This window comes from Leopardus geoffroyi, chromosome B3 (genome assembly GCF_018350155.1).
Source record: "Leopardus geoffroyi isolate Oge1 chromosome B3, O.geoffroyi_Oge1_pat1.0, whole genome shotgun sequence".
NCBI classification, from domain to species: domain Eukaryota; kingdom Metazoa; phylum Chordata; class Mammalia; order Carnivora; family Felidae; genus Leopardus; species Leopardus geoffroyi.
In genome coordinates, this window is record NC_059337.1 from 58,696,434 (window position 1) to 58,724,265 (window position 27,832).

Consider the following 27,832-nt stretch of genomic DNA (forward strand, 5'->3'; position numbering starts at 1 on the left):
GCTCTTCTTTTACAAAAGAATGCCAGATAATAAATGCAGAAGAAATGACAGGGTTAGAGTCACCATTTTTTGCAATCCTCAGTGTAATAACAAATACAAGCAGAGATCATCAATGGAAGTAAAAACCGCTAGGTAAAACATTATTGGGAGCAAATAATCAAAGATCTTAGGCTATCACACCACAGCTTACTTTAAATTGCAAAGGAAAGATCTGATGGACTCCATGTTAACCAAGTGATCTAGCCTAGTTTCACCAATAAAGGGACAAATGTGCATTATTGGCCTGCCAGTGTAACACAGTGGGAAGTACACAACATCCTCTATGTAGTGGTCTTTTCCAAAATGTCTGGACTGAATCTAATAAACTATGGAAAGATCCAGAATGTGGGACATTCTATGTAACAACTGCCCTGACACTTCATAATGATCAGTGTCATGAAAAACAAAGTGGCAACGATAAAATGGGGACCTGTTAAAGATTTCGAAAGATTAAAGAAATTTAACAAACAAATGCAATGGAGGGGTCCTGATTAAATCCTGAATCAGGACAAAAATATATATGTAAAAGACATTTTGAGGGAAAAATGGGAAAAATTTAATATGGACTGCATAATAGACAACACTGTTGTGGATGTGTTCATATGGCCCTCTAGAAGAATTCTTTATTTTTAGGAAATGAGTGTTGAATTATTTAGAGCGAAAGCGTCATGATATTTGCAAATTGCATCAAACATTTAAGGAAAGAAGAGAAAGGGATAGAGTAAATATGGCAAAATGATAAAAAGTAGTGAATCTAGGGAAAGGGCACACAGATTTCCACTGTACTTTCTTTGAACTTGTCTGTAGGTTTGACATTATTTTTTAAAAATGGAAGAAAATAAAGCTTACATAATAAAAATGGGGAAATTATGCAATGTTAAGTGAAAAAAATAAGGACATAAAATTGTGTATACCACAATTATAGCTATATAAAAATAAGAACAAGAGAAATTATCTTTATTCATTTCAACATTTGTTAAGCTCCTGCCACATGACAGGCTCTGCACTAAATGATGAGAGTACCCTGCTCCCCTACAGACTCCTGATTTTATGGTGTAATGCTTAAAATGCAAGACTTTGAATCTGGCAAACCTCACCCAAGTCTCAGAGAGCCTTGCTGTGATGACTTCACCCCCATATCCTTGGTTCATAGCAAATTCCTTGGCTTCCATGAGGTGCTCAACAGCCTGCTTCCAGGAGTCCGTACCCTGGTGAGGGAAGAAAGTGCATTAACAGATCAATTAAAACAACAGGAACTGCAGGGTGCACAAAAGGTAGTTTTAAAATTATCATTTAAAGGCTACCTTTATCATATCCTCTCCCCTCCTCATCTAGCATTTATTCGCGTTCTTCACCACCATGAATCCTCTCTCTTATACTGCTTCCTACCCCATTGCCTTTGCTCAGCTCATGCTGACCTCGTAGCTTAGAGTGACCTTTCACTCTTTTGCTTCATCTGTCCAAATCCTACCCAGCTCAGTTCTAACTCCCCCAAGAAGGCTGCATCTTCTGTGTAAACTTGATTGATTCCATTCCCCTGAGCTGTCAGCAGGTTAACTCCAAACTTTTTAAACATATGGGCCTTCATGTGACACCTACCATTGTAAGCATTTTTTTACAGGTTTCAGAGCATGTTCATTATCCATCATCTCCCTAATCCTCACACAACAATTATGCCCTTTGCAGATACAAGGAAAATGAGGATCAGTTGCACTGAGTATCTTGCCCAGAAATCTGGCTAGAGCCCACAACTATTGGACTCCTTAGTCAGTGTCTCCCACAGCCAAGTGTGTATATGTTTGGGGGTGGGGTGTGGAGACCAGCAGCATCTGGATAACGGTGAGCCTGTTAAAACTACAGTCTAGGACCCCACCCCAGCTAGACCTGCAGAATCAGAAAATGCAGTTTATCAAGTTCCCTAGGTGTTTCACGTTCACATTAAAGTTTGAGAAGCACTGTCCTATAATGCCAACCAGAATATGCACAAAGCAGAAAGCCAACAAATATTTCCAGACCTGGGCCCTGGGATTCCGAGGGGACTCTCAGGTTTGCCATCACATCCTTTTCTACTACCCCACCTTTGAGCCCCCTTCCCTCTGGGGCCTCATGTGGCTCTTTGCTCCCTCACATGGCAGATGTAAGCCCAAGGGTGAGAGAGAGACTGAGGCAGTGCCGGGGGGGATGGATGATGATGAGGTGAAGCTGCTATCTTCCCAGCAGAACCAAAAGCAAATATTGGTGTTGGCTTCAGGGCTACATTATTTCTGTGCAGAAACTGGCTTTATTTCTAAGACAAAAATGCCTATCGCTTGAGCATCCGAGCCTCCAGAGGATAAGGGGTTTGTGATAGACAACATTGGAACTGTTTCTAGACTTGATTTATTGACTTGTCTGTTTCTATTCTGTCACTAATCTGATTGACAATGAAACCCGGGATTTGATTGAAGGGATTTCTGCGTGTGTACGCGTGAGGCCGTCAGGGCCGAGTGGGCCTGCTCCAAGCTGGTGCGCCCGTGGATGGGAGACGTTTGCGTGAGAGCTGTTTGCATGTGAGGAAGGCGTGTGTGGAAACGACACGGGAGAAGTGGGTGTCACTAGGGAGTTGATTATCTATGATGTGAGATGTGTCTGCCTGGATTGGGAAGCAATGCAGTGGGAGCATTCGGATGGGAGGAGGTAGGTGGGGCTCCCATGGTACACAGAAGAGAGGCGGTTGTTAAAGACACATCTTATTGAACAGCCCCTTCTCTCGCCCTCCCTAGCTTTTCCTCCTGGGATATTTTCCAGTTAGGAGGCCTTGGGGGAAGGGAGGGGAGGGACGGGAGGCGTCCAAGGGCCAGGACCCCAGGAGTGTGAGACGCCGCTCGTGAGCTGGGAGCTGGGGAGGGGGAACAGATGGAGACAGGTGCGCCCCCACAGGGGCACGTGTGGGGACACGTGGAGGTTTCACCTTCAGTCCAGGATTCGCATCGCCTGCCCTGGGGTCGCCCACTTACTTCTCGTGCGTCCACACCGGCTGGAAACCCGCACCCCCTCTTCTCCTCCCTGGCGAGGGGCGGGGGGGGTGTCGACCCCGAGAGCGAACGGAACCCCGCCCCTCCCTTGTTACTGAGGAGCCCCGCCCCCTCCCGCCGCCCGGCGGAGCTCCGCCCCCGCCCCGCTCCGGCCCCCGCCACCCGCCCGGCCACCAAGCTCCCCTCGCTTAGTCTGGTTGGCCCCATGTTACTGAGCGGAGCTCCTCCCGCGGGCTCCGGCCCGGGGCAGCGGGCGCAGGGGAGCTCGGGGAGCGGCCCGGGGGGGTCGCGCCGAGGCGCCGGGGGAGCGGGAGCCGGCCCAGGAGGGGGCGGCAGTGGCGGAGTGGCCAAGTGGCTCCGGGAGCACCTGGGCTTCCGCGGAGGGGGCGGCGGCGGAGGTGGGGGCAAGCCGGCGCCCCCGGAGCCAGACTACCGTCCCCCCGCACCCTCCCCGGCCGCGCCCCCTGCGCCACCCCCGGACATCCTGGCCGCCTACCGGCTGCAGAGGGAGCGCGACTTCGAAGACCCGTACTCTGGGGGGCCGTCCAGCTCCGCTGCTGCCCCAGCCACCCCCGCCGTCCCCGGCCCCACGCCGCCCCCGCGCCACGGCTCGCCTCCCCACCGCCTTATTCGGGTTGAGACCCCTGGCCCCCCAGCGCCCCCTCCCGAGGAGCGGATCTCTGGACCCCCCGCCAGCAGCGACAGGGTGAGTGCTGCGCCGGGCGGGGGTGGCCGAGAAGAGAGGTGGTAGGAGGTCTGGGGCTTTCAAGAGGGACAAAGGTGGCCTGGCCGGGGCTGGGCCCCTCAGTGTCACAGTTCCTGGCGGACACGATCTGAATCCTTGACCCGGGGGCTTGGAGCCTTCACCCACCTTTGTTCAAATTCTCGACCGACTAATCTGGGACGGGCGCCCCAAACTCTGCTTCTGCCCCTGTTACCGCGCAGGACTAGTGACCCTCTTCATCTTGGGCTCTGCTCTCCTCATCTCAGTCCCCCCGCCTACCCCCCTCGCCCGGGGACCTAATCAGCTAGGTTTTTTCTAACTGGATCTGCGCACACCACTCCCCAGCCCCTTCACCAGTTTATGGCCTTTCTGCCCTCCAGGAGCAGCAGCTCCCTGCCCTTTGATCTCTGACCCTCCCCCCCCCCCACCCCCCAGGGCAAAAGCAACACAAAGCTCCATTCCTCCTCCTCGGGGAGCCCAAGCATCCTTGCAGGTGCTGAAAGCCCCAGGAAGGTGAGGGCTGGGGGTTCTCCCTGTGGATAGAGCAAGAGCTGGCCTTTGCCTTACCCAATGGTACTGGAGCCAGGTGGACTGTTGTTCTCAGGAAGCCGAACAGGCAGTATGTAGCTCTTCACCAAGGATACTGACCACTGAGGTCCAGCCAGGCAGGCCCATTCCTGCACTCCTTCCCTTGTCCCCCCAGGTATGGGGGCAATCAGTGCTTAGAACTTGTTGCCCAGAGGGGATGAACAGCAGATCCCACTTCTCCCCTCCTGGCCTCCCCTTTCCTAGGTCCATTCTGAGGGAGGCTAGAGCCTTTAGTGGACCTGCAGGCATGGGATGAAAGGAGAGCTGGGCATTCACTGTTCTAGAGAACATCCACTCTGCGTCAGAGGCCCTCGGTGGAGAAGCCATCCCCTATCTTACCCCATTTTGGCCTTATCCCTCCTTGATAGCTTGAAAGCCATCCCCAGGGCTCTGTAGCTCTAAATTCCATGACAGTGACTCTGGGCTGCCCTGGCTTTGTTGTCCCCTCCTCATACATCCATGGGAGCTCAGCTCTAGGATTTAATCCCTTAGCAGAGAACACAGTTTTATTTGATTGGAGACCAAAGTTGCTGTCTCAATCTATTGGCTCCAATGTTGAGGCTTTCAGTGGAGAGAGCGACATTCTGCCTGATTCCCTGGATAAGATAGATGTGTCAGGGTCACAGCAGAAGCCTCAGGAATGTGAATTATTTTTCCCCTAGTTCCTGCCATGGGGCATGACTGCCCATCCTGGGCCAGGATCCTTAGCCTGCAGAAGAAGGCTGTGCTTTCATCACATGTCCTTTGGCTCCGCTCCTTCCTTGTCCCCTTCTACTGGGTGATGTGATGGTGGTGGTGGCAGTGAGGCAGAGGGAGCATTAGGCCTTGTTATTACTATTGACCAGTTTCCTCCCTGACCACCATCCATTGGCACGTGGGCCTTAGTTGTCCCTGGCCTTCCTCTCTGCAATATCTTGGAATGTCCTAACAGGCTGCGTCCCAAGCCAGGGGCTCCTCTAGGACAAGGATGGTGTCCTCCTCATATCTATATCTCCCAAGTGCCTGACATACGCTTGGCATAAAAAAGGGTGAATGAGGGGAGCCTGGTTGGCTCAGTCAGGTAAGCAGCCGACTTCGGCTCAGGTCATGATCTCGTGGTTTGTGGGTTTGAGTCCCTTGTCAGGCTCTGTTCTGACAGCTCAGAACATGGAGACTGCTTCAGATTCTGTGTCTCCCTCTCTGCCCCTCCCTGACTCACACTCTGTCTCTCAAAAGTAAATAAATGTTAAAAAAAAAAAAAAAAGGGGGGGGGGCAAAGTGAATGAAATATGTCCATTGAACAGTAACTGTCCATTGCTAGGGTGACCTGAAGGTCAGAGACTCCCTTGACTATAGCTCCCTTTTGTACATTCCCCCCACAGAGACCCCCAAGGAAGGGGCTGCATCCACACAACGATGTGGAGACCCATAGCCTCTCACTGAGGGCATCCATGCCTCAACCTGGGTCAGCTCTATGATCTGTGGGCTATTCAGACCTTAGGGGCCAAGAGTGTCTGACTCCTTTGTCAACTACAGGGACAGGAATGAAATCCAGCAGGATCTCCCAGGAGCCACACAATCTGTGGTTTCTTTAGTGGGTGTGATGAGAGGGATTCAGGGTGCCATCCAAGCTGGCTCAGGGGCAGGGACATTGCTCTGTGGGCCCTGACCTGGAGCTTCCCACCATTGAGAAAGGGCAGCTCCACTCCTCTAGAAGCAGACTTTGGGGGATCCTAGAGTCTTACCTTAGGAAGAGTCCAGGCTAGGTACCTGAACTCCTTATCCTAAACCTAAGTGTTCACATAGACCTGCAGAGCTCACACAGAGTTGCTGTCCCTAAATGGTGAGCCTGCCTGTCAAGCTGGAATTTCTGTTCTGTGAGGCTGTTTTTGCCCTATTCTCTGTTCCTCTCCTCTCAGCCATGCAGGTCTTCTTGGCTTGTTGCTTTTGGGTTCCTTCCTGAGGTGAGATGGGGACTATGGACCAGGGTGTGCCTTGGGTTGGTCCATTTTCCTCCTCCTGGAGCCCAGTGGTTGGTGCTGGGTGGGTTAGAACCCTCTGAGAGGGCCTGGGTTGTGAGGTTTGATGAAATGGGTGGAAATGCTTCTGTGATGAGAAGATTGAGGGGGAAATGAGCCCTGTGGGAAGTGAATGTGGGGGCAGGAAATAATGGGGATTTGGACAGAATCCTGAGAGGCCAAGGGGGCTTAGGACCAGTAATGTCTCCCCATGCAGGGCTCTGGCTACTGGCTCTCCCTGAGACCCACCGCTGCATTTGGCAAGGGGGCAAGGGTGGCCATCTGGGTAGGCCTGGCAGGGCAGGTGTGGGAGCAGCAGGAGCCGCACCCTGAAGCAGGCAGGCAGGGCCTTGCCATCTGGCCATAGGAAGAACTCCCTCATGGTGCTGGGCCCTGTCCGGCCTCCAGGCCATGCTCTGTCAGAGGGGTTAGAGAGCTGGGCCTTCCTTACTTTGTTCCCTTTTCTCAGACCTGCAACAGGAGAATCCTGGTCTAATTAGGAAAGGGGGATGGGTATAGGAAAGTGGCCCTGATTGGATGAAGCTTTGAGCTGCCTGTGACCATCTGCACAGTGTGTCCTTTGCCTTGATCCTGCCAAGATTGTGTGTGTGTGTGACAGAGAGACAGAGAAAGAGATGATGTGAACAATAAGACAGGCACCCTGTAGGAGTTGAAACTAGGGCTCTTGTTCTTAGCTCATGGAGGGGCTTCTGCAGTTCATGAACCTTCCAGAAATTGTGTGCAAATATTTGGGTGCATGAGCATTTTTCTCCCAGATTCTCATAGGGGTTCCTAGGACCCAAAATACTAAAAACTTTTAAAATAGGTATACCTTATACATGGTGTCCACAGGGACTTTGATCCTCCAGGCCCAAACTTGGAAACAAGTGAAAAGACAGGTAGAATGAGGAAAGGGAAGGAGACATTCAGGGTGTCTGAAGTCAAGCAAGACATCCATGCCCTGGGGTTAGGAAGGCAGGTGGGGGCTGCTACTGCAGGACCCTGCTTTAGCCCGTGTTCACTGAGGGTCTGTATATCATTAAGTGACACTGGTCTGGGCGCTGAAAGGGACTCACCACCTAGAAGATCTACCTGGTCCTTGCCTTTTTGGAGTTCATTTGCTTTAATTTTCCTTCTATGAGTTCCACAGAGGCTGGAGTTTGATCTGCTTATGTTGCAAATGTCCTCTGATGGAGGCAGAGGGAGAAAAGAAGGGCCCAGGTTAAGGGACCTTTGTAGACTGGTTAGACCTCTTAACCCTTTGGGGCCTGGGCTGCCCATCTGTGCTGCCATTGGTTTGCTGAGGCCTGTAGCTACCCTGGGATTTTATGGCAGGCCTATCCACTCTTCCCAGGGTCACCTCCTCACATGGTGACACTCCTTTGGGAAGACACCTGCAGCTTGTTGGCTTGGCCAGTGACTCGGTGACACCTCAGTCAGCCATGGCACTCCACCTGTTGGGAGCTGGGAACAGCTGGGGCCCTGTGGACCATGGGTGGGAGCAGCTGACTGGGGCCTGGGGCTTGGAGGGGTAGCTGCTGCCCTCTCCAATTTGCCCTCCCCACAGAACCACTGTGATGTTATGTGAAAGCAGAGGTGGAGCCCAGTCCCAGCACGCTGCCTGATGCCCAGCCGTGGGGCTTCACAGCACCTCAAGGTGCCACACTCATTTTGGAGCTTGCTTTGTGGCTGTCACCATGAGCTCCTGGAGGACCCAGAAATTTGGTCTTTTCGTCTTTAATGATATAATGGCAGATATTTACTGAGTCCTTACCTTGTGCCTGGTACCATTTTGAAGCGGCTGATACGTTTTAGACCAGTTGATTCTTACAACGACCTTACGAGAAAATTCTGTTATTATCCCCAGGTTCTATCTAGGGAAACTGAAGCACAGCAATGTTGAGTCACACTTGCATGGTTTCACAGCTAGTAAGGAGAGCCCAGGTTCACAACCAGGCAGCCTGACTACAGACTGGCTACCAATGCCAGGCCCTGGGACCTTGCACCTGAGAGGGGCCCTGCAGACAGGAAGCATTCACTAAGTATTTGTTAATGAACAAGGGGAAGGAGACTCAGAGAAGGAATGAAGAGTGCATTCTGTGCTGAGTTCGCCATTACCTGAATGCTGAAGGCCAGCATTTGCCACCGAATCCAGGGCCACAGATGTTGTCAACATCGATTGTATGTCTGTGACATTTGAATGTTTTACAAGCATGGCATTTCTCTGTAATTAGAAAAAGATGATATAACAAATTCATTGCATGTGAATGAGTTTCCATGGCAGATAAAACTGGGAAGGCTATTCCAAGAAGTCGGAACAGAGGGTGCAAAAAGTTCGATCTTGAGAAAGGTAAATGGTATACCTTTTCCTGAACTGACAGACTTTCAGTGGAAAAAGGACTTCACAGTTAAATACTTTGAGGAAATGCTGAGTTAAACAAAATTAGCTGTCATGAGTTTTAAGGTCTTATTTATTTATTTGGGAGAGACAGAGTGAGCGGGGAAAGGGTAGACAGAGAGGGAGAGAGAATCCCAAGCAGGTTCTGTGCTGCCAGAGCAGAGCCTGATGCGGGGCTTGAACCCACGAAAGCGTGAGATCATGACCTGAGCCAAAACCAAGAGTCTGGTGCTTAACTGATTGGGCCACACAGGCACTCCCATGCTAAAGTGTATTTTAAATCTACAAGCAGCAGAGAGAAGATGCTACATTTCCTAAATTCTCTGGAAAATCTGCAGCAAGGCCCTGAGAGTCAGGACACCTGGGTGTCTCTACTGCTGCAGGCCATGCACCCCACCAAGCACCTAAACTGTGGGCTGTAGTGTCTGAATATAAGAGATCATCATCAGGGCTAACATTTGCTGAACACTGACTCCATTCCAGCTTCTGAACTAAGGATTTCTATATTCATTTTCCTCTTCCCAATCCTCTGACATAGGAACTAATACCATCCCCATTCTACAGGTAAAAAACCAGGGGCTCCCAGACATTAAGTGTCAACAAGAAATGGAGGATAGGGGCAGTGGTAGACTTTGGGGACCTTGCAGAGCCCAAATCCTGTGACACATGCCCCCCCCCCCCCCCGCTCCACTTGGACGCGCAAGCTCCATGGACATGGTCAGGAACTCATAGCCAGCTCCAGCTGCAGAGCGGAAGGTCAAGCCAGATGGTGGGCCTAACAGCCACCTCAGGAGAGGCTTAGGCAGGAAGGAGAGTGAAAGCATGACAGCTGCTGTGGGAGGGGCACTGCCCAATTGGAACAGGCACAAGAGCTGGGTCTGGAGGCACCCTGCTGGATGGCAGGAGGGAGGGGATCTGGTTGGCAGGAGGCAAAGGGGGCCCTTTGGGCAGCAGCTACTTGCTTACTAGTTTGGAAGGATTTCAGCATTTCAGTAGCATTCTGTCTACCACAGTGTTTGCCGAAATATTAGCCCTGTTTTTAGATACCTTCCCTGCCAGTTCTTTCACCTCTGCCCTTGAATCAGAGGCTTGGATTCCCTTTCACATGTCGATTCTCCTGACAGCCTGCTCCTACAGCTGCTACTGGTTGGTCAGAATGGTCAGAGTTGGGGCAATTGGGGATCTGAGAGTCTGTGTCACCCCAGAAGATAGAGTCTGAGGAGAGGGAGGCCTTTCGAGCATCCAGTAAATGTGCATTGAGCACCTACCGTGTGCCAGGCCGTGTGATGGATGTGGTATACAATAGTAAGTACAGCAGAGTCAGGTAAAGGTCCTATAAACAAAATAAATCATGGTAGAGCAAAGGTGTCAGAAGCCTGCAGAGGCAGCTTTTCCCCGCTGAGCAGTTTTGCCTCTGCACATGATCTAGAAGCCACTGGGAAGGCAGGCCTGGCCTCTGACAGGGATCCTCTGTGCCCAAGATGGGTGTCCATCTTGCCAACCTTTCCAGCAGGAGTTTCTGCCTCTGCTCCTGACTCCCAGCCCTGTGGGTGGCTTCTCTGGGTGACCCGCCCAGGGTGGGGGGCTAGGTTTTCCTGGAGCAGGGTGTGGAGTCAGGGATGGAACAGAGGAGCCATTGAGCTGCCTACAGAGCTGCCACCTGGGTGCCCACAGGCACCGTGGGCTGGCACTGGGGAGGCCCACGCTGGCTGGGAGGGGTCACAGCTCGAGCACCAGCCAGGATTCCAGTGGGAAGGGCACTGGCTTGGGAGGGAAGGGCTAGGGTGCTCTGTAAAGTTGGGGTTGCTGGGCTTGGCCAGGTACTTCTCACTGAGCAGTTTCCCAGGATTCAATGCCCCCCTCCCCAACCAGATTCGTGATTCCTTTCTTTTCCTAATAAACAAGGAAAAGTGGTTCCTTTGTCCATTCTTCCTGTTTTATGTGAACTAATTTAACAAGTATCTACTAAATACTTTCCTGTTCTATGTGAACTAATTTAACAAGTATCTACTAAATACTTTCAGGCACAGGGAATTTAGCAGTAAACGTGTTTCCTACCCTCAGGAAGCTCACAGTCTGTAGGAAGAAGATAAAATAAGTGCTTACGACACAATAATAGCCCAGCACAGAGGCACCTAAGCATACCTGTGGGGAGAATGGAAAGGCTTTCTGAAGAAAGAAAATAATCTAATCCGGGCAGAGGGAAAGTAAGAAACAAAGCATAGAGCTTTCAGGTAACAAAGTAATCTATGGTGGGTAGGGAGAAAGGTAAGAGGAAAATAGAATCTTTAAATCCCTTTAACTTTGGGCTTTTTTTTTTTCTCTTTAATAATTATTTAATTTTGAGAGAGAGAAAGAGAGAGCATAGGGCAGGGGAGGGGCAGAGAAAGAGGGAGACCCAGAATCCAAAGCAGGCTCTAGGCTCTGAGCTGTCAGCACAGAGCCCAACACAGGGCTTGAACCCACAAACTACAAGATCATGACCTGAGCCGAAGATGGCTGCTCAACTGACTGAGCCACCCAGGTGCCCCTACTTTGGGCTTTTTCTTGTGGGCATTACATGGTTTAAGGATAACACATTCATTGATTCAGTTACTAAGTAGCTGCCACATAGAAGCATGAGGCTGGGTGCCAACTGCCAACTCCAGAGTCCCCTTTGGTCAGGCGGGTGGGGCTGTGAGTGCTAGTTGGCCTAGGAGGAAGCAGCTTGGGGTGGGAGTGGATTTCTTGTCTCTACTTCACGGAGGAAAGAGGACTAGGGGTAGAGGGCTCCATGGGGAGATAGGCAGTGATCTAGTAGAAACATTTTTCTAGTACCTACTGTGTGCCAGATGCTACAGCTGGAGAGACAGAAACAGGAAAGAACTCTAAGCTAGTGGATGATATGGTGGGGATGGGATGACCTGAGATGGTGGTCTTCTCAGACGCAGGTAGAGATTTGAGGGAGGTGAAGTTGCTAGGGGGCTTGGGTGGAACAAGATAGAACAAGGTGGGAGCTGAGGAACCGAAGGAAGAGATGGTAGGAGTTGTTCGGGATGTGCTTCAGAGACCCCTACAGGGCTCGTACAGGGCTCAAGAAACATGCAGGAGTGGTCTCTGTAGTTTCCTTTCTCCATCTCTGCCTTGCTAGAATCCTAGATCCACTGACCCAGGGCAGGGGGTCACCCCACAGCATCCCTGCTCAACTGGCTCCCAGAGTCCTGGTCTGGCCCAGACCCAAAGCCTACACTGAGAATGGGGGAGAGGCAGGATTGGCCCCTCCTTGTGCCGCAGGCCCCAGAGCCACCTCTTGTCAATGCCTGTCAACTCAGTGTGCACTGCTTCCCCTGAGGTGCTGGCAGCCCTGGGTGGGCTGGGCTCTGTCCCCGCCTCAGCCTCCCCACTTCCAGAAGCCTGTGCCCAGCTTGGAGAAAGGCTCTATTGTCCTCAGCTGCACCCCGCCCTGAGCACCTTGAGCTCTTACTAAGGGTGTGTGGCTTACAGTTCACTCTGCCTTGACTAGGAGCAGGTACAGAGGTGTAGTCATGAGCCACTTGTAGGAGAGACAGGAGCAGTATGGGATGTGGTGGGCCAAGGCAACACCTTTCCTGTTCCTGTCCTCCAGGAGCCAAGAGATTTCAGAAAAGCCCAAATCCTGGCTTTCCTCAGGGCTGTCCTATAAAGTGGTCTCTCTCCCAGGATGGCCAACTTGCCCACTGGTGGCAGGTTGGGAGCATAATTTTGCACAATCCTGGTTCCTCCACTTAAGAGAAATGGTCTTGGGCATGTTGTTCCCTACCTGCCCTGAGCCTCCATTTCCTTAAAATGAGGATAATAATACCCACATGGCATTGTGATGGATGTTGTGAGGATAAACCAACAGAAATGTGCCATAAAGTGAGTACTTAGCCTTTCTTTTCTCTATGGTCAGCAAATTTTTCTTTGTTCTGCATCTGGGAATGAACTTCTAGGCATGGACCATGAGTCCGTGGTCCTCTGAGTCACCTGCTGCTCCCTGCTTGTTCTTTGAATTCCCCCACCACCTTTGTAACCAGCTCTCTGATTTAATTCCTTCTGTTGAACCACCTGGTGTTGAACACCTCTGTTGCCCTTCCTGGACCCTGACTGAGGCAGGCCTTAAGACCCAGAGATTCATCCTGGCAATTTAACCTAAGGAATGGCCCAGGAGCACAAAATTAACAGAAAAGAAAGATCTCCCACTCTGTTGGCAGCCTAGTAGGGGAGCCCTGCAAAGGAAGATCCAAAGCTTGTCCCCATCTAAGCTCAGAGCCTTCCCTTGGATGCCTCAGGCTCTGTGTCTAAGACATTCTGCCCAGGAGTCATTCCCACGGACATAGCATCTGGGGAGAAGCAGAGATGTCTCTCAGATGTCTGAAGTCTGCTCTTCTCACTGTCTTCCCACAGTTGGCAATCCTAGAAGACTATGCGGACCCATTTGACGTTCAGGAGACTGCTGAAGGCCCAGCAGGAGCTTCAGGAGCTCCAGAGAAGGTCCCTGAAAATGATGGCTACATGGAGCCCTATGAGGCCCAAAAGATGATGGCTGGTGCGTGACGGAGTTAGGAGTGGGGGATTGCTCCCTGAAGCCTGGGTATTCGTACAACAGGCCCTGGGACCTACAAGTTTAAGGACTGATCCTATGGTCCCTTTACTGGGTCCTTGGGGACCATGGGTCCACTTATGGACCCCCTTGGGTCCTTGGCCACTGCCTTCAAGAGAGTCACTTTGGAGAAGGAGCAGTGACTTGTGATGCCTGAGACATGAAGCAGTAGGGAAGGCCACACACCAAAGGTCAGACAGATAGAACTAGGATAGTTAGGAAGGGAAAGATAATGGTGTGGGCTGGGGGTCATGGAACCCAAAAAGAAAATCATTAGATTTAGGGAAGGTAGTGAGTTTGAGATGATGTGATGTTGACGTGAAACATCTTTATGGCAGTTGGAAACACATGGCTAGAGAAGCAAATGCAATGCACGTGAGACTGGGCAAGCATGTCGAGAAATGGGCATAGGGAGCAATGAATAAGACCTGGCCCTGGGGAACAGAGCAGAAGTCAGGAGACGATCCAGGGAAAGAAATGAATGGGGGTGATCAGAGAAGAGAACAGGGGTGAGTCAGGCCAAGCCAAGGTCCCAAGTCAGGATGAAAGGAAGGTTTGTTCAAGAGCAGATAGTTTTAGTGTTGGGCATACCAGAGAGCCAAGATGAGAGTGGCCAAGAGGGGCAGTGAAGGGCTTCAAAGGCTGGAATGAGGCATTTGGACTTGCTCCAGAAGAGGAGGGGAACCATTGTGGATTCTTAAGCAAGAAAGAAATAGGACAAATATGGCGTGTAAGGGGATTACTGAGGCTTCAGTGTACAGAACAGACTAGAAGAACTGGGCATCAGAAAGATGAGTTAGTAGTTGTAGAAATTGTTGAGGCTTTAATGGACCAACAACACCAGTTTCCTCCTCTCCTGAGCTTCGAAATAATTGAGAAATAAGATTAAGGAAACAGATGAAGATGAGAATGTCAGCTTTATTCCTGATAAAGTAGACTGGAGAACACAACTCAATTCTGTCTCCACAATGAGCTTCTTAATACCTCACAGAATTAAAATGGGGCTTGGGCTTGCTCAGGCTTGTGCCATGCAGGACAGCTATAGGCCTCTTCACGGGAGCAGGAGGAGAAAGAACCAGAAGGCCAAGCTGAGAAAGAGAGCGAGCATCCACTGGTGATCAGATAAGCTGCTCCCCTCCTTGGGAGAGGGGGGAGGGGTGGAGCTGTCAGCAGTGTTATTCCATGGAGCTCATGGAAACGTGAACCTGTAGAGTAGAGGTTCGCCCTAGTCAGGGGTGAGAGTCATCAGGTACTGGTGGTAAACACATGGGATTTAGAGAGATGGAAGAAGACCAGGACCGTGGAGAGCAGTGTAGTGGACAGAAATGAGGAAAGTGGGAGTGGGAGGGTGGCTACCCTATTTAGGTCAGAGAGGTGAGTACCCCTAGGAGGCCCACAAATGCCCTGGTATTGGATGTGAAAATGAGCACATTTTTATGGGGGAGTAGCTCCATGGCTTTTATTCAGTTTTCACTGGGGTCAGTGATCCCAAAAAGAAAATCACAGAACAGACCAGACTAGAAGAACTTCTGGGGAAAGAGGAGAGTTTGAAATGCTGAAATGAAAAATCTTGATGGCAACTGGAAGTGTGTAGGTTGCCATGAAACAGACAGGGCAAGGAGTGAGGGTGGGAAGAGATGAAGACCTGGTTCTGGGGAACAGAGACCAAGAGAGGGTCCAGGGAAAGAGACCTAATGGGTGATCAGAGAGGAGAACCATGAAAATGACTTGTCAAAAGAGACAGTTTCAAGGAGGGAGTGATCAGCAGTGTCTCAGCAACAAAGAAGGATTTTCTGATTGTCCAGTGACAGTACTTGGGACACAAAGAAAGAATTGGAGCTGGGTAGCCAAGAGGAGGTGGATTAGGAGAGGACCCTGCTTCAGTTTCCTAACTGTGTCAGCCTCATTTCCCAAGCCCTTGCTGGCCATCAAAAGATCTTTTTTTCTGTCCTTCACACTGGTGCTTCTCTGCCCCTGCCTCCATTGGATCCCATGCTTTTGGAACCCCAGAGGTGTTTTGAGGGCAAGGGACCCTGGATGTGCACCCATTGGGCCCCTAGAGCCAATGGCATCTCCTCTGCAGGAGGCATGGTGTGATGCTGAGGGGCACTGCCAGAGGAGCTGAGCCAGGCAGTGGGGGCTGTGCTCACACCTCCCCTCCTGCCTTGCCCTGGCAGAGATCCGGAGCGCCAAGGAGACAGCAGCTCAGCCCCTGCCTCTGTATGACACGCCCTATGAGCCAGAGGAGGAGGGGACCACCCCAGAGGGTGAGGGGACCCCCTGGCCCCGGGAGTCCCGTCTGCCAGAGGATGATGAGAGGCCCCCTGAGGAGTATGACCAGCCCTGGGAATGGAAGAAGGAGCGGATTTCCAAAGCCTTTGCAGGTAAGCCCTGGGTGGAAAGAGTGGGTCTGCTGGGGCCTCTAAACAACTCTCCAGGTTCAGGGGAGTGGGAGGAGTGGACCTCAGGGGCTGGAGGAGGCCCAGGAGCTAGGCTCAGGGGAAGTGTAGTTGAGTCTGCACCACAGAGATTGGTGAATTGGGCAGTGTGGTTGCAGCACCATGTGCAGGGTCAGGGAATGGGCATGGGGGAAAGATGAAGGTGTCTCCCTACATCACCATCTCTTGGAGGCCAGGAGGCTTAGGCCACTTCTATGTTTTGAGAGACTGGGTACGTTTTATTTATTTTTTTGTTATTTTTCTAAGTTGATTTATTTTGAGAGACAAAAATGCATGAGCAGGGGAGTGCAGAGAAAGAGAGAGAGAGAGAGAGAGAGAGAGAGAGAGAGAGAGAGAGAATCCCAAGCAGGCTCCACGCTGTCAGCACAGAGCCCAATGCAGGGCTCGATTTCACAAACCGTGCAATCATGACCTGAGCCAAAATCAAGAGTTGGACGCTCAACCAACAGAGCCACCCAGGTGCCCCATGGGTATGTTTTAAAATAAAGAAATTCCAAACAAAATGATAAAACTTGTGGCATATATTAAATACTTACACTTAACAAAAGAAGGCATTTAACACTCTAGACAATGAGAACAGCTGTGTGTGTAATCTTTAGAGATACCAGCCCTGAATTAGAGAGCTGAGTCTCCCAGTAGCAAGCTGTGCCAGACCAGGGGTGCATACGCCCCAGGGGGATGTCTGAGAAGCAGGAACCCATAGGGCGAGGGAGGCTATGAGAAATCCCCTTTGCTGAATGAAGATTAAGTGTCTCCTGTACCAAGCACCCTAGTGCCTATCCCAGGCCTGGAGTCCAACACGGGGGTGTGTGTGTTGGTGGTCTGAGTGGGTGGCGCTACAGCCTGGGGAGCCTGGAGAGAGCTTTAGCTCCTGGATCCTTGATTCAGTGAGAACGTAAAGGATTTAAATGCCATGAGACTTCATTCCCACTTTCATGTCCCCCTTACCCCTCCTTGGGCAAGGGGCTCATCCTGGAGCTGGACTCAGCTATCCTCTGGGTCCTCCCCACCTTGGCAGCCAGACTGGGAAACCACAGGTTTCTAATTTGTTTCCTGTAAAGCGTGCACCATTGAGGATGGCCCATTTATCTCCAGAAGTCTCCTTGGAGAATCAATACTGTTTGGATTGCTTAATGGGAAAATCTATGCTCGTCATTAGGAAACCTCGTTAGCAGTCCTGCAGCCGCCAGTGGCATCACCCTTCTAATTGTCAAGGCTCAGGATTGAGGGTGTGGGGGGTAACTTTCAATAAATATCTGCCCCCACATCTGAGTATTCCTGACAGCCTGAAGCTGGGCTGTCTTGGTCCTGCTGCCCATGAGTTCCCAGGCTGTGGGGAAAAGGAGGAAGGGAGGCAGGTCTGAGGGTGTCAGGAGGCTGTGGGAACCTGGGTGTGGTGCTGGGAGGTGTGGGCAGCTCCTTGTTCCTCTCTTCCTCCTTTCCTGGTCCCTTTGGGCCCTGGAGGCCTGTGAGAGTTCAAATGAAGGGGACCCACATGGCTGGCAGGGCAAGACTCTGCTTCCTGCTCTTTGCTACCTGTGCCTCCCACCCTTTGACTAAGCTAGCCTAGTGTGGGTGCTGTGGCTCCACTCAACCCTCTGAGAGTCCTGTTCCCCCCTCAGAAGCACCCCTGCCTCTGCTCCAACCCTCCTCCTTTCTAGGCTATCCTGTGTCCTGGCTCTGGGTTTTGGTGTCTCAACCTCTGCCTCTTTCTGTCTCTCTCTCTGTCTCTGTCCCTGTCTGTGTCTTTTCTCCCTGCTGCTACTGGCTCCAGTTGACATTAAGGTCATCAAAGACCTACCTTGGCCTCCACCGGTGGGACAGCTGGACAGCAGCCCCTCCCTGCCTGATGGGGACAGGGACATCTCCGGTCCAGCCTCACCCCTCCCTGAGCCCAGCCTGGAGGACGGCAGCGGTGGGTCCTGTGGGGGCTTCTGGCCAGGGTGACATGTCCTCTCACCCTTCAGGCCCTGTGGCGTGGGTTGGAGGAGCTGAAGTGGGGCAGGGTCTGAAGAACCCAGGAAGAATCCCCCATGTCCTGGAGGAAGAAAGAAGGGACAAAGTACACATTCCTCATTTCTCCCAAAGGTGTGGGGAAGGTGTCTCCTAAAGGAGATATTTCCGAATATCTTCCTCACCATGCCACAAAAACCCACCATTTTAAATTCACTTTTCTGTATAGGATTTTGCCTGACTCCTTCCCTGATCCATGAGCAATGCAAGTAACTCTTGAGGTGGGGGTGATGCTAGCACAGAAAGTGTCTGACTCCTTAGAGTAAGGGAATGGTCTGATCCTTGCATCTGGTGACAGACTGTAAGGGCTTAAAAGTGCTACAAGGAGAGAAAAAGCCCAAATAGGTAGAAAGGAAGCACTGAACACTTCATCTGTGTTTAGTTTTGTACAGAATGGGCAGCCAAGGGTGTGTGTGAGCACCCATTTGTATTTGTGCCTGAGTTTGAGGAGTATTTTGTAAATACAGGATGAAGGAGGGTCTCTGTTGCCTGTGCGTGTGTGCCTGTGCCTTTTGTGGCCCACTGACTTCAGTCCTCCCTTGTGCTGGCTCAGTGGTCAGGCCTGCCCTGGTCTGGGAGGACAGAGCCGCCTCAGCTGGGTTTCTCTGGGTGGGGGCAGGGAGCCTGTGGGCAGCAGCCTTCAGGGCGGGGGAGGGGCGGGCTGGCTGGCGGCTTTGGGCAGGATTAGCCTGTCAGGATGGCACCAAGGGGAATCAGATAATTGTTCTCAAATCGATAAGTCATTTCTACAGAATGGCTTGGCAGGGTGATTTGGAGAACGGTAATGAACTCTGAGGAGGAGAACGAAACAATATTATCAGCACTGAAGCCACCGGAGGGGGAATAGAATAGGGGAAGGCAGGCAGCTGCTCCAGAGGGGGAAGTTTAAGTGGTTTCTCGTGTTGCTCCTCTCCCCTCTCCTGCCACAGCATGGGGACTGGCAGGCCCCATGTGGCATAGGAGGGCTGAGCCCCATCCCAACTGGGGAGTGGATCCAGGATTCTATCCCTAGAGCCAGTCAGGCCCAGGAGCAGATCTTGCCCTTTCAGAACATTCCTTTGACCCCTTTGGGCAGAAAATGGGGGTTGTGCACTGGTTACTCTATAAGGCCCTATGTCTAGGGTTCTCAGAGACTATGACTGGTATATTCCCCACAGCCCAATTTGAAGGATCTGAGAAGAGCTGCCTGTCACCCGGCCGGGAGGAGAAGGGGCGGCTACCTCCCCGACTCTCTGCAGGGAACCCCAAGTCAGCCAAGCCCCTAAACGTGGAACCCAGCAGCCCCCTGGGGGAGTGGACAGACCCAGCACTGCCTCTGGAAAACCAGGTGTGAGTGTCTGTGTCCAGCTGGGGACTCTCTCCCCACCCCCTTCCCCTCCTGCCACCAGCTTGCCTGCAGGGGACACCCAGAATGGGTGGGCCTGGACGGCGAGGGACCCAGCAGAGATGCCCCCCTTCCTCTCTCTCGTCCTCAGCTGGTACCACGGGGCCATCAGTCGAACAGATGCCGAGAACCTGCTCCGCCTGTGCAAAGAAGCCAGCTACCTGGTGCGCAACAGTGAGACCAGCAAGAATGATTTCTCCCTGTCCCTCAAGTGAGTAGGGGTGGGCCAACTAGCAGCTTTAGGCAGGATTAGCCTGTCAGGATGGCACCAGGGGACTCCATGGGAAGACAACCAGCAGGATAGGAGAAGACTCCCAACATTCCCCCATGCCCAACTAACCTGGGGAGAATTCCATCCTCATGAACATTTGCTGACTCTGGGCCAAGCCCTGGGGATCTGGAGCAGTCTGAGGCTCAGCCCCAAATCTCAAGTAGCTCAGAGTCCATTAGAGGAAACAGCCAAGCTAGTGTCCAGCTCACAAAGGTTCAGCCACTTACTAGCCGTGTAGCCTGGAATCCTCTTAACCTCTCTCAGCCTCAGTTTCCTTAATTATAAAATGGGGAAATAATAACATCTACCTTATGGGGAAGGATCAAATGAAATAATATATGGGAGACACTTAACATGGAGCCAAGTGCTAAATAAATTATCACCATCATCTTTTTTAATGGAAGCCCAAGATGTTCTTGAAGCACAAGCAAGGAGAGGGGAAGTGTGCCTGAGGGAGTCTATAGGGTGAGGTGGAGGCTGGGTCCTGGGAGGAGGGTAGAGCAGTGGACACAAAGCTATTGTTCACTCTGAAGAAGTGGGCAGGAGGTCTGGGTGCCAGTGGCTGATAACTGAGTTTTAAAGGATCCTGGAAGAGGAGGAGGAGGCAGGGCCCTCCCCTCCCATCAGCCTTCCTTCTAGGGAGAGGATATACACAGGCCAGCATTGGCCTCCCAGGCCTTCCTGGCAGAGTGACCAGTCCTCCCTTTGGCACCCAGGAGTAGTGCCTGGTAGAGCCTGCACTCTGCATGGCAGCCTTTCAGAATCCTGTGTCCATTCACATCCTGCCATCACTACTGGGACATCTGTACTGCATCCTACCACATTTCCTGGGGGCATTAGAGTACATGTATACTCCCTCTTCAAGCAAATATATACAGAGATTTGGGACCACTACACAGTTACATTTGAGGATAATTATTCAACTTCAACTAAAAGATGATGGGGAAAATGCCAGAATATAGTCAAATAACCTGAATTTTATTCTTGGGCTTAATAAAACTAGCTATGTGACCCTAGGCAAATCATGGAGCCTCTCTGGGCCTTGGTTTCTCTCTTTGCAAAATGCATTGATGGATTTAGGTTTCTTGAAGCTCTCATACTCTGGGAATCTGCAAATTATCATAAAGTCAAAGGAGCATTTAGATAATGTTCATCTGTCAAAAATTTGATTTATATAATACTAGGAATGTGTATTGCTTTAATAGTTAAGTTTCATAGAGCATCTACTCTGTGCCTAGCAGCATATACACCCTCTCCAAACCAACTACCAACCTGCAAGATCAATCTCTTTTTTGTAGACAGAAATAAATACAAAGAGGCGTGTGACTTGCTCAAGGCTGCTAGGTAATCAAGTGCCAAAAACAGGATTTGAACCCAGCTGAGTCCACTACAAGAACCACACTATCTCATTGCATAGCTTCACCCCCTCATTCAGTGTGGTATAGTCCAGGTCTGGGGGAGACCTCAAAGGTCTGGCTCCTAGAGCAGAGCTGGGCTCTGCCTCAGCCTGGGGAGCAAAAGGGGGAGGGCAGGCCTGGATGCCACTTCAGCTCAGGCTGATCTGGCCCCACCGACTGCCGGCTGCCAGAGCCTCGTTTACATATAAATGGCTTCTCTGAAATACAATTATGGTTTCTCTACTCTCTGTAATGGAAGGGCTTTCACTGGTAATTAAACAGCTTCCTCCAAAAGCCATGTCAGCCTTGGCCCTGCGGCCCAGCTAGTCCAACCCAGGCTCCCGAGGGTTGGGCAAGGGCTCCACTATGTCGTAACAGACCCTTGGGACTTTGCCCCAGGAGGTCTGTTATTCAGATGAATGCTTGTTGCCACTTAGTAGCCCTTTTGGGCCAGATCTGTCCCTCAAGGAGAAGATATAATGCAGTTTTGGGGAGAGGTGATTATCCCAAGTGGACTGTGGGTAGGGGGCTGGCCTCAAACTGTGAGAGGGTGAGGGAAGGCAGGGCCCAAGCTGCTGCCCACAGCCTTGGGCCTGGGCCATGCCTAGGGCAGATGGGAAGACTACTCACTGCCTCCCTTCTCTACCACCCCCAGGGGCTGTACGTTTTCCTCAGGCCCTTAGCTCCTTTACACAGGGCCCTTGTGATCACTGTCAGCTTCAGTCACTATCTCAGGCTTACAGAAGAAGGATGCTCCTGCCCCCATATACGCCCAGCCTAGGGCCCCCGGCAGGCTTTAGAGCACTGTATCCTGGGGTGTGGCGGGGGAGGGGGTAGATTGGGAGGATGGGTGATAAAGGCCTGTTTTATCTGCCCCCCCCATCCTTTCCTCCCTTCAGTCACCCACTTTCCTCTCCCCCACTCATTCACTTGTGGGCCCAGTGAAATGGGTCCAGTCAGAGCCCTCTTTGTACCCAGGCAGGGCAAGGAAAGGAGGTTTGCCAGCCTTACTTCAATATGAGGGTCCTCCCTCACCAGCCCCACCAACCCTACCTCCCATACTAGCTTCTGAGCCTTGTACTTGTCCCCAAGTAGGCTCTGGCCAGGAGAGACAAGTATTCAGGCTTCAGGGCTCCCCTAAGCATTGCTTACCCCTTGCCTGTGGACCAAGCCTGTAGTGGCTTAGGCAAATGTTCTTACTGGGGCCCCACCCCCATGCTCTCTCTCTAAGGCTGAGGGTGTCCGGACCGCTGGGAGCTGGCCAGAGCTCTGAGCAGCAGGGCCCTTGTCTTGTGGGCAGGGCCAGGCACTAATGTTGATTTCCTGGATTATGTCAGGGAGATGAGAGAGGCAGTGGAGCGGTTCCTCTCTGAGGGAGGGAATGGAGCTGCAGCCTTACTGATGATGTCATCCCAGGCTGAAGGGATAGAGGAGCTTGGGGGCTTGGCTCAAGGCCAGTTATCAGGAGGGTAAAGGGATATCCCCAGGACAAGGCAGTTGAGCATTCCTGGATTTGGGAGGGACTTCCAGAGCAGCTCACGCCATCCCCTGGTTTCTGCGAGAGAGAGAGAGAGAGAGAGAGAGAGAGAGAGAGAGAGAGAGAGCGCCTCAACCAAGATTCACTTTTGGTTGTCACATCTGTCCACTTTTGGTTGTCACATCTGTCCACACGCTGTCCTGCCAAGGATGTTTATCTCCACGTGAGTCACTAGGAGCCCCCCACAGGTATCTTCCTCCACAGCTCAAGGATGGGGAAGGTAAACCAGTCCTAGCTAAATAGGCAGCAGGACACCCGTGCCTGGGTCCCAGGGTTTGTGGTGGGGAGAGCAGTCGCTCCAGTTTCCACTTGCACATGCCCTGTACACTCGCTTACACACACATTCTTGGCACACCCGATGCCCTCAACACAAAGCCAGTGCCTCATGTTACCTACTCACAAAATCCCCTCTGCCTCCTCCCTGTTTTTCTGGACTGACCTCCACCTTCCCTAGTCACCTCCGCACACAGCTGGTTTGGAACAGCCACATTTGCTGCAGGACGAGGGGAGAAGAGGAGATGGGGACTGGAGAGGACCCCTACTCACCAGGGTCTCCTCTCCTCTTCCCAGGAGCAGTCAGGGCTTCATGCACATGAAGCTGTCCCGGACCAAGGAACACAAGTACGTGCTGGGCCAGAACAGCCCGCCCTTCAGCAGCGTCCCTGAAATCGTGCACCACTACGCCAGCCGCAAGCTGCCCATTAAGGGGGCCGAGCACATGTCCCTGCTCTACCCTGTGGCCATTCGGACTCTGTAGATGTGAGGGCGGGCACTGTGACAAATCTGGACCCAACCCTTTGCCCATCCCCTGGCTGAGGGCTGTGGTCCTTCCCAGGGACAAGTTCTGTCAAACCTTTCTTCCCTTCTCCCTGAGATCGAGTGGAAGCTGGAGATTCCTTAATTTATTCTAAAGGGGAAGGCCTACTGGGGCCTTGGAGTAAAAAGGTTGTCGGAGCTGAGGACAGAGGAATCCCTGGGAAGAAAAGATAGCCCCTGGAGGAAGGGGACTTCAGAGCCGCTGGTGTCCTGAGGAGTTTAAGATCTGCAGCTCCCCGCCATTTTCGCCCTTAGGGCACAGACGGCGACCCCCCACCCCCACCCCTTCCCCACCACCTCCTTCCCCCTGGGTCAATGCGGGGTGGGGCAGGACGCGGTCCTGCGGGGCGCCCTGGCCATCTCTCCGCCTCCACCCCCACACCACCGGCGGGCTCCGTCCAGAGTCTGGTGAGGGGCTTGGGGAAGGAAGACCCCTAGGGTGGCGATAGCATTGAAGGTAGGGAAACGAGGGGAAGGGCTCGGGATGGAGGGAACTTGCGCAGTCCCCGAGCCGCCCCGGCTCTCGGCCAGATGCAATAAATAAACCCAGTCCTGCCAGGCACAGCCGCGTCCGCGCCTCCAGCGCCGCTCCCCGGACTGCAGGGGGAGGGAAGAGGCGAAGCGAGCGCAATTCTGTTTATAAATCAGCTCCGGAGCAGACACAGGCCGGCTGTGAAAAGCACTTTAGAAGCATCAAGTTCCTTCCTTTGACTAGATGTCAAAACATCCCCCGCCCGGGCTGGGGGCACCCGGAGCCGGCAGGCTGCGCGGCGCCCCTCCCCGCCGCGCCGACGATCGCGGCTCCCCAAGATCGCTTCCAATTTCCTGCCAACAGCCATTCGTCTGGGAGGAGGGGAGCCGCGGAGAGACAAAGAGGCAGCGCGCCAGGCGGGGGGAGCGGGCGGCTCTGCCACGCCGAAGCCGCGCACCCGCGGAGGCGGGAAAGCTGGCGCGGCCGGCTGCGTTTTCTTTCCCGAGGAAGCGGGGCCTGCCGCGCCTCCCCCATTCCCTGTAAGTCCGGCCCCTGGGAGACTTGCAGCCTGCAGGCCTGGGCCCGGATCTGTCTTCTGACTGGGGTTTCGGGCTCGCGGAGGAGCCCGGCAGGGCCGTCCGCGCGCGCCCCCTGCTGGCTGTGCCGCGTGCTGTGGGCGCCAGGCCACACCCGCCCACGCCCTGGCGACGCCCCAGCCCCTGCCCGCAGCTAGAATGGCCAAGGCCCGTGGGCCCAGACCCCCGAGAATACCCACTGGGCCGCGGGTCGAAGCTGAGGTCAGCCCACCCCAGGCTCGCCCTCCTGCTTCCAAGGTCGAGATGAACAGAAGCTGCCCTATGGGGCTTAACAAACATCCGCTGCTGTGGGAGCGCACTATGAGAGCCTCTCCTTTCAGAACCTAAACCTTCCAAATGAAGTAAGAGTCATGAGATTTCGGCTTTCCTAATCCCATGGCCATTTTATCGAAATCGAGGGTATGTGACCTGACAAATGTTAAGAATTCTGGGGAGACAATTGAAAGGCTTACTTGAAGTTGGGCACTGCTTTAGAAATTCCATCATAGAGGGCTGCCCTATCTTTACACTTGGAGGGTATTCAGTCACTTTGCAGATGAGAAAACAGGCTCAGAGACTTCGGGTGATGTACTCAGCATCCATCTTGCTTTCATCTCTTTACCTGGAAGACCCATGTAGGCACAGGCGCTCAACTCCTGTTGTTCAGAGAAGGGCTGGGAGTAGCAGAGGTCCTGGAGCAAGCCAGGCAAACTCTGGCTCCCTGTAGGTTCCTGCTCTGTCCTGCCACACATATCCCTACTTCGTGCCCCACACACCTTCTCCAGAACTCCTACCCCTTCTCTCTCTGCCCTTCCTGATCAGGCTTCAGAAATCTCACACTAGCCACCCTGAGAGGCCCTTTGTCAGGAAGGGTGCCCCTGAGCTGGGAAAGGAATCTCCAGCTAGAGCACTTGGCCTTGGGCCGGTTCCTTTATTCAGCAGATACTGGCAAATTCAGAGGACTGTCTGCACCAGCCTAGGTTACCTGGTTGGTTGAGTAGTTGCTTCTGCCAGTGCCTACCCCAATCTGGAGCAGAATACTGAAACCCAGAGGGCAGAAATGTGGTTTATTTGTAAAGGAGACTACTTCAGTAGGAAGAAGAGAGAAGGACTGAGGAGCACTACAAAGATAGTGGACTGGGTTCTGACTACAATACATGTTTAAAAACTGGGGAGAGCAGCTCAATTGTGCTGTTAGACTAGGATGCTAAAGGGGTTCCTGTAAATTTCTCTTTGCAGCTCCAGCCTCTATGCCCTCCAAGGCATTTGCCAGCCCTTATGACAGCGGGAAGCCCCAGAGGAGGAGGAGGTTTTGGGGAAGGAGTTCCAAGATGCCAGCAGCTGTGCTCTTACTTCATCCTTAGGCTCACAGCCCCCTTATACGCATATACACTGCTTGTCAGCTCCAGTCTTTTGATGTTTTTTCTTAGTTTGGAAGAAGAGGGGTCACTTTGCCCCAAAGCAATAATAGCTCTCCTACCTCCCAACCTCCATTTCCCAGACAGTGCCTCCTACTTCTCCAGGCTGAGACATTCTAGACTCATATGGTCTGAATCCATATGGTGTGATTGACCATGACCACCTGGACTGAGGTGGGAGGCAGGAATGGGGGGAGAAGGCTGGGCAAGCCAGAAACAGGAAGTATAGAGTGAGGTGCAGGCCCAAATCTCTGCTCAGCTGTGCAGTGGGCAGAGCTCCTGGGCAGGAGACCTAAAAGTTCTCATAATGATGGGAGAAATGAGTCCGGTCCTGCCTGTTGATGAGCTGACAGGCCTTTTCCACATTCTTGGTCATGCCAGGGGGGCCACAGCTAAACACCCCAATCTTCCGGACCTGTTGGGGGAGGAAAACATGAAGGCTAACTCAGTGTCCAGAGGGAGGGCTGGCTCAGTGTTCATGTTGAAGACCAGCAAGAGTCCTTGGTGATGCTCCTTCCATGTTTCTCATAAAGGTTTGCTTTGTACCATGCGTGGTGAGGGTTGGCTCAGTGTTTTTAAGTCTAGCTCAGTTTTGGTAGACTTGCTTCCTGTGGGTCCAACCTCTACCCCCTCCAAGGCATTTGTCAGCTTCAGGTACAAGATAAGGGGCTGGGTTAATCAATGTTCAAATTAAAGGATAGCTTAGTGTCTCACTAAGTGCTAACCCAATGTTCATGGTAAAGGTTAGCTCAGTGTCCAGGGTGAGGGTTGGCTCAGTATTAGTGGTAAGAGTAGCTCTGAGTTTATGTTAAGGACCAGCTCAGTCACTAAGCTGTTCCTTGTGGATAGGCATCATGGCTTCAGAAGTGGTAAGTCCCTGTCACCTGCCTCCTCCCTTAGCCCCCCAAGTAACCCCTACTTTTTTTCTGTTCAATTACCCCCACTTATCTCCCAGGTGATCAGTTCTCACCAGAAGTCAATTCCTTCCCTCATGGAGCTGGTTTGGAAGGTTTGCTCAGACCTCAGATGATAAAGGCCAGGAGAACCTTGATATGGGGTGGGACTGACCTGTGGGTGGACCTCCTGCAGGGACTTGAAGAAGGGCTCGAAGGGGGGGCGGCCAAAGTGGGTGATGGAGCGCAGGCCCGTGAACAGACTCCGGTTCAGCACCTTCTGGAAGTGCCGCTCACAGATGTACTGGGGGCACAGGGGCAGATCAGGCCAAGGAAAATCAGGGTCACTGCCTAGCTCAAGTCAGCCTGCAGCCCAGGAGACAGGGAGTGGGGAAGGGAGGGATCTAGAGGCTGAGGATCAGGACCAGTATCTCTGTGCTTCCTGCCATCTGAGCCTGAGCTGTCCACCCACCTGCTTTGGCCATGTGCCTCACCCTACCAACCCACATACCCACCTAGCTGCCCTGCCTGGCCGGCCCTGACATACCAGCATGGTGGTCCTGAGGTCAAACTTCTCAGCCAGCTGGGTGATGTAGATGTGCACGGACACCAGGTCCTGGCAGTCATTCTCCTCCACCTCCCGGATGATGTCAGCCAGCCACTCAAACTGCCGCTGGGTCCGTGTCACCCAGATGAAGTAGATCTGGGGATACATGGCTAGAGCTTAGGACTTGGCTCATCTCAGGCTCCCTATTTCCCGGGGATCCCCATAGCAATAGAACCCTCTGGTCTCAGTCAGCTTGTGCCTTTCCCCAGACAGCCTGGGGAGATGGAGTGTTGTGGGGCCATAGGATCAGGCTCTGGAGTGGGAGATGGCGTTACCCCAGGTCATGGAGAGGTAGAAGGGAATAATAATCTGGGGTGATGGAAAAGGACACTTGTCAAGTGAGCTGAAGGTCTAATGGGGTAGGAAGCCGCTTTTTCACACTGAGCTGGACCTGCCACTCCCTCCAATGGGCCCTCTTCAGGATGCTGGGCTCCCAACCAAACCTAGCCCAGAGAGATATGGTCCCACTGAGGGTCATGTCACAGAAGAGCCTTACAGAAGACGCTGCTGCCTGGAGCAGATGGGAGTGGGCTCAAAGAGAGACTAGAGGGATGGAAGCTGTCATGGAGGGACCCATCTCCAACTTCTGAATAGGATGAAGTGAGATTGTGTTGGGTTAAGAAGCAGAGG

General features: G+C 52.5%; 2 protein-coding genes and 1 long non-coding RNA gene across 15 annotated transcripts in view; 1 reads left to right on the plus strand and 2 right to left on the minus strand.

Annotated features, from left to right (window-relative positions):
• Positions 1-979: 979 nt before the first annotated feature.
• LOC123583084 lies at positions 980-3,104 on the minus strand. The gene is made up of 2 exons (XR_006704731.1): positions 3,036-3,104; positions 980-1,247 (listed from the first exon to the last, which is right to left on the minus strand). It is a non-coding gene; the product is annotated as an uncharacterized LOC123583084 (long non-coding RNA).
• Positions 2,693-23,799, plus strand: SHF (Src homology 2 domain containing F). Of its 9 annotated transcripts, none has more exons than XM_045449875.1 (7): positions 2,693-2,715; positions 13,165-13,306; positions 15,538-15,744; positions 17,594-17,734; positions 18,990-19,161; positions 19,308-19,427; positions 22,992-23,799. In XM_045449875.1, the coding sequence occupies exons 2-7, from the start codon at positions 13,273-13,275 to the stop codon at positions 23,176-23,178; spliced, it is 861 nt and encodes a 286-aa protein (XP_045305831.1). In that variant the 5' UTR covers positions 2,693-2,715; positions 13,165-13,272; the 3' UTR covers positions 23,179-23,799. The 9 variants fall into 9 exon arrangements, with proteins under 9 accessions (XP_045305831.1, XP_045305824.1, XP_045305827.1 ...); XM_045449870.1 differs by lacking the exons at positions 2,693-2,715; positions 22,992-23,799 and adding exons at positions 3,217-3,759; positions 20,204-20,381; XM_045449867.1 differs by lacking the exon at positions 2,693-2,715 and adding an exon at positions 3,222-3,759.
• Positions 23,800-25,337: 1,538 nt separating this feature from the next.
• Positions 25,338-27,832, minus strand: part of DUOX1 (dual oxidase 1) — a 34,743-nt gene continuing 32,248 nt past the window's right edge. For 4 of the 5 annotated variants that reach the window (XM_045449865.1, XM_045449862.1, XM_045449863.1 and 1 more), the window contains 3 exons: positions 27,143-27,298; positions 26,771-26,899; positions 25,338-26,117 (listed from right to left, as the gene is read on the minus strand). In XM_045449865.1, coding sequence (XP_045305821.1) covers positions 25,995-26,117; positions 26,771-26,899; positions 27,143-27,298 — 408 coding nt within the window. In that variant the 3' untranslated portion in view covers positions 25,338-25,994. The remainder of the gene's footprint in view (positions 26,118-26,770; positions 26,900-27,142; positions 27,299-27,832) is intronic. The other variant, XM_045449864.1, reaches the window with a different exon arrangement.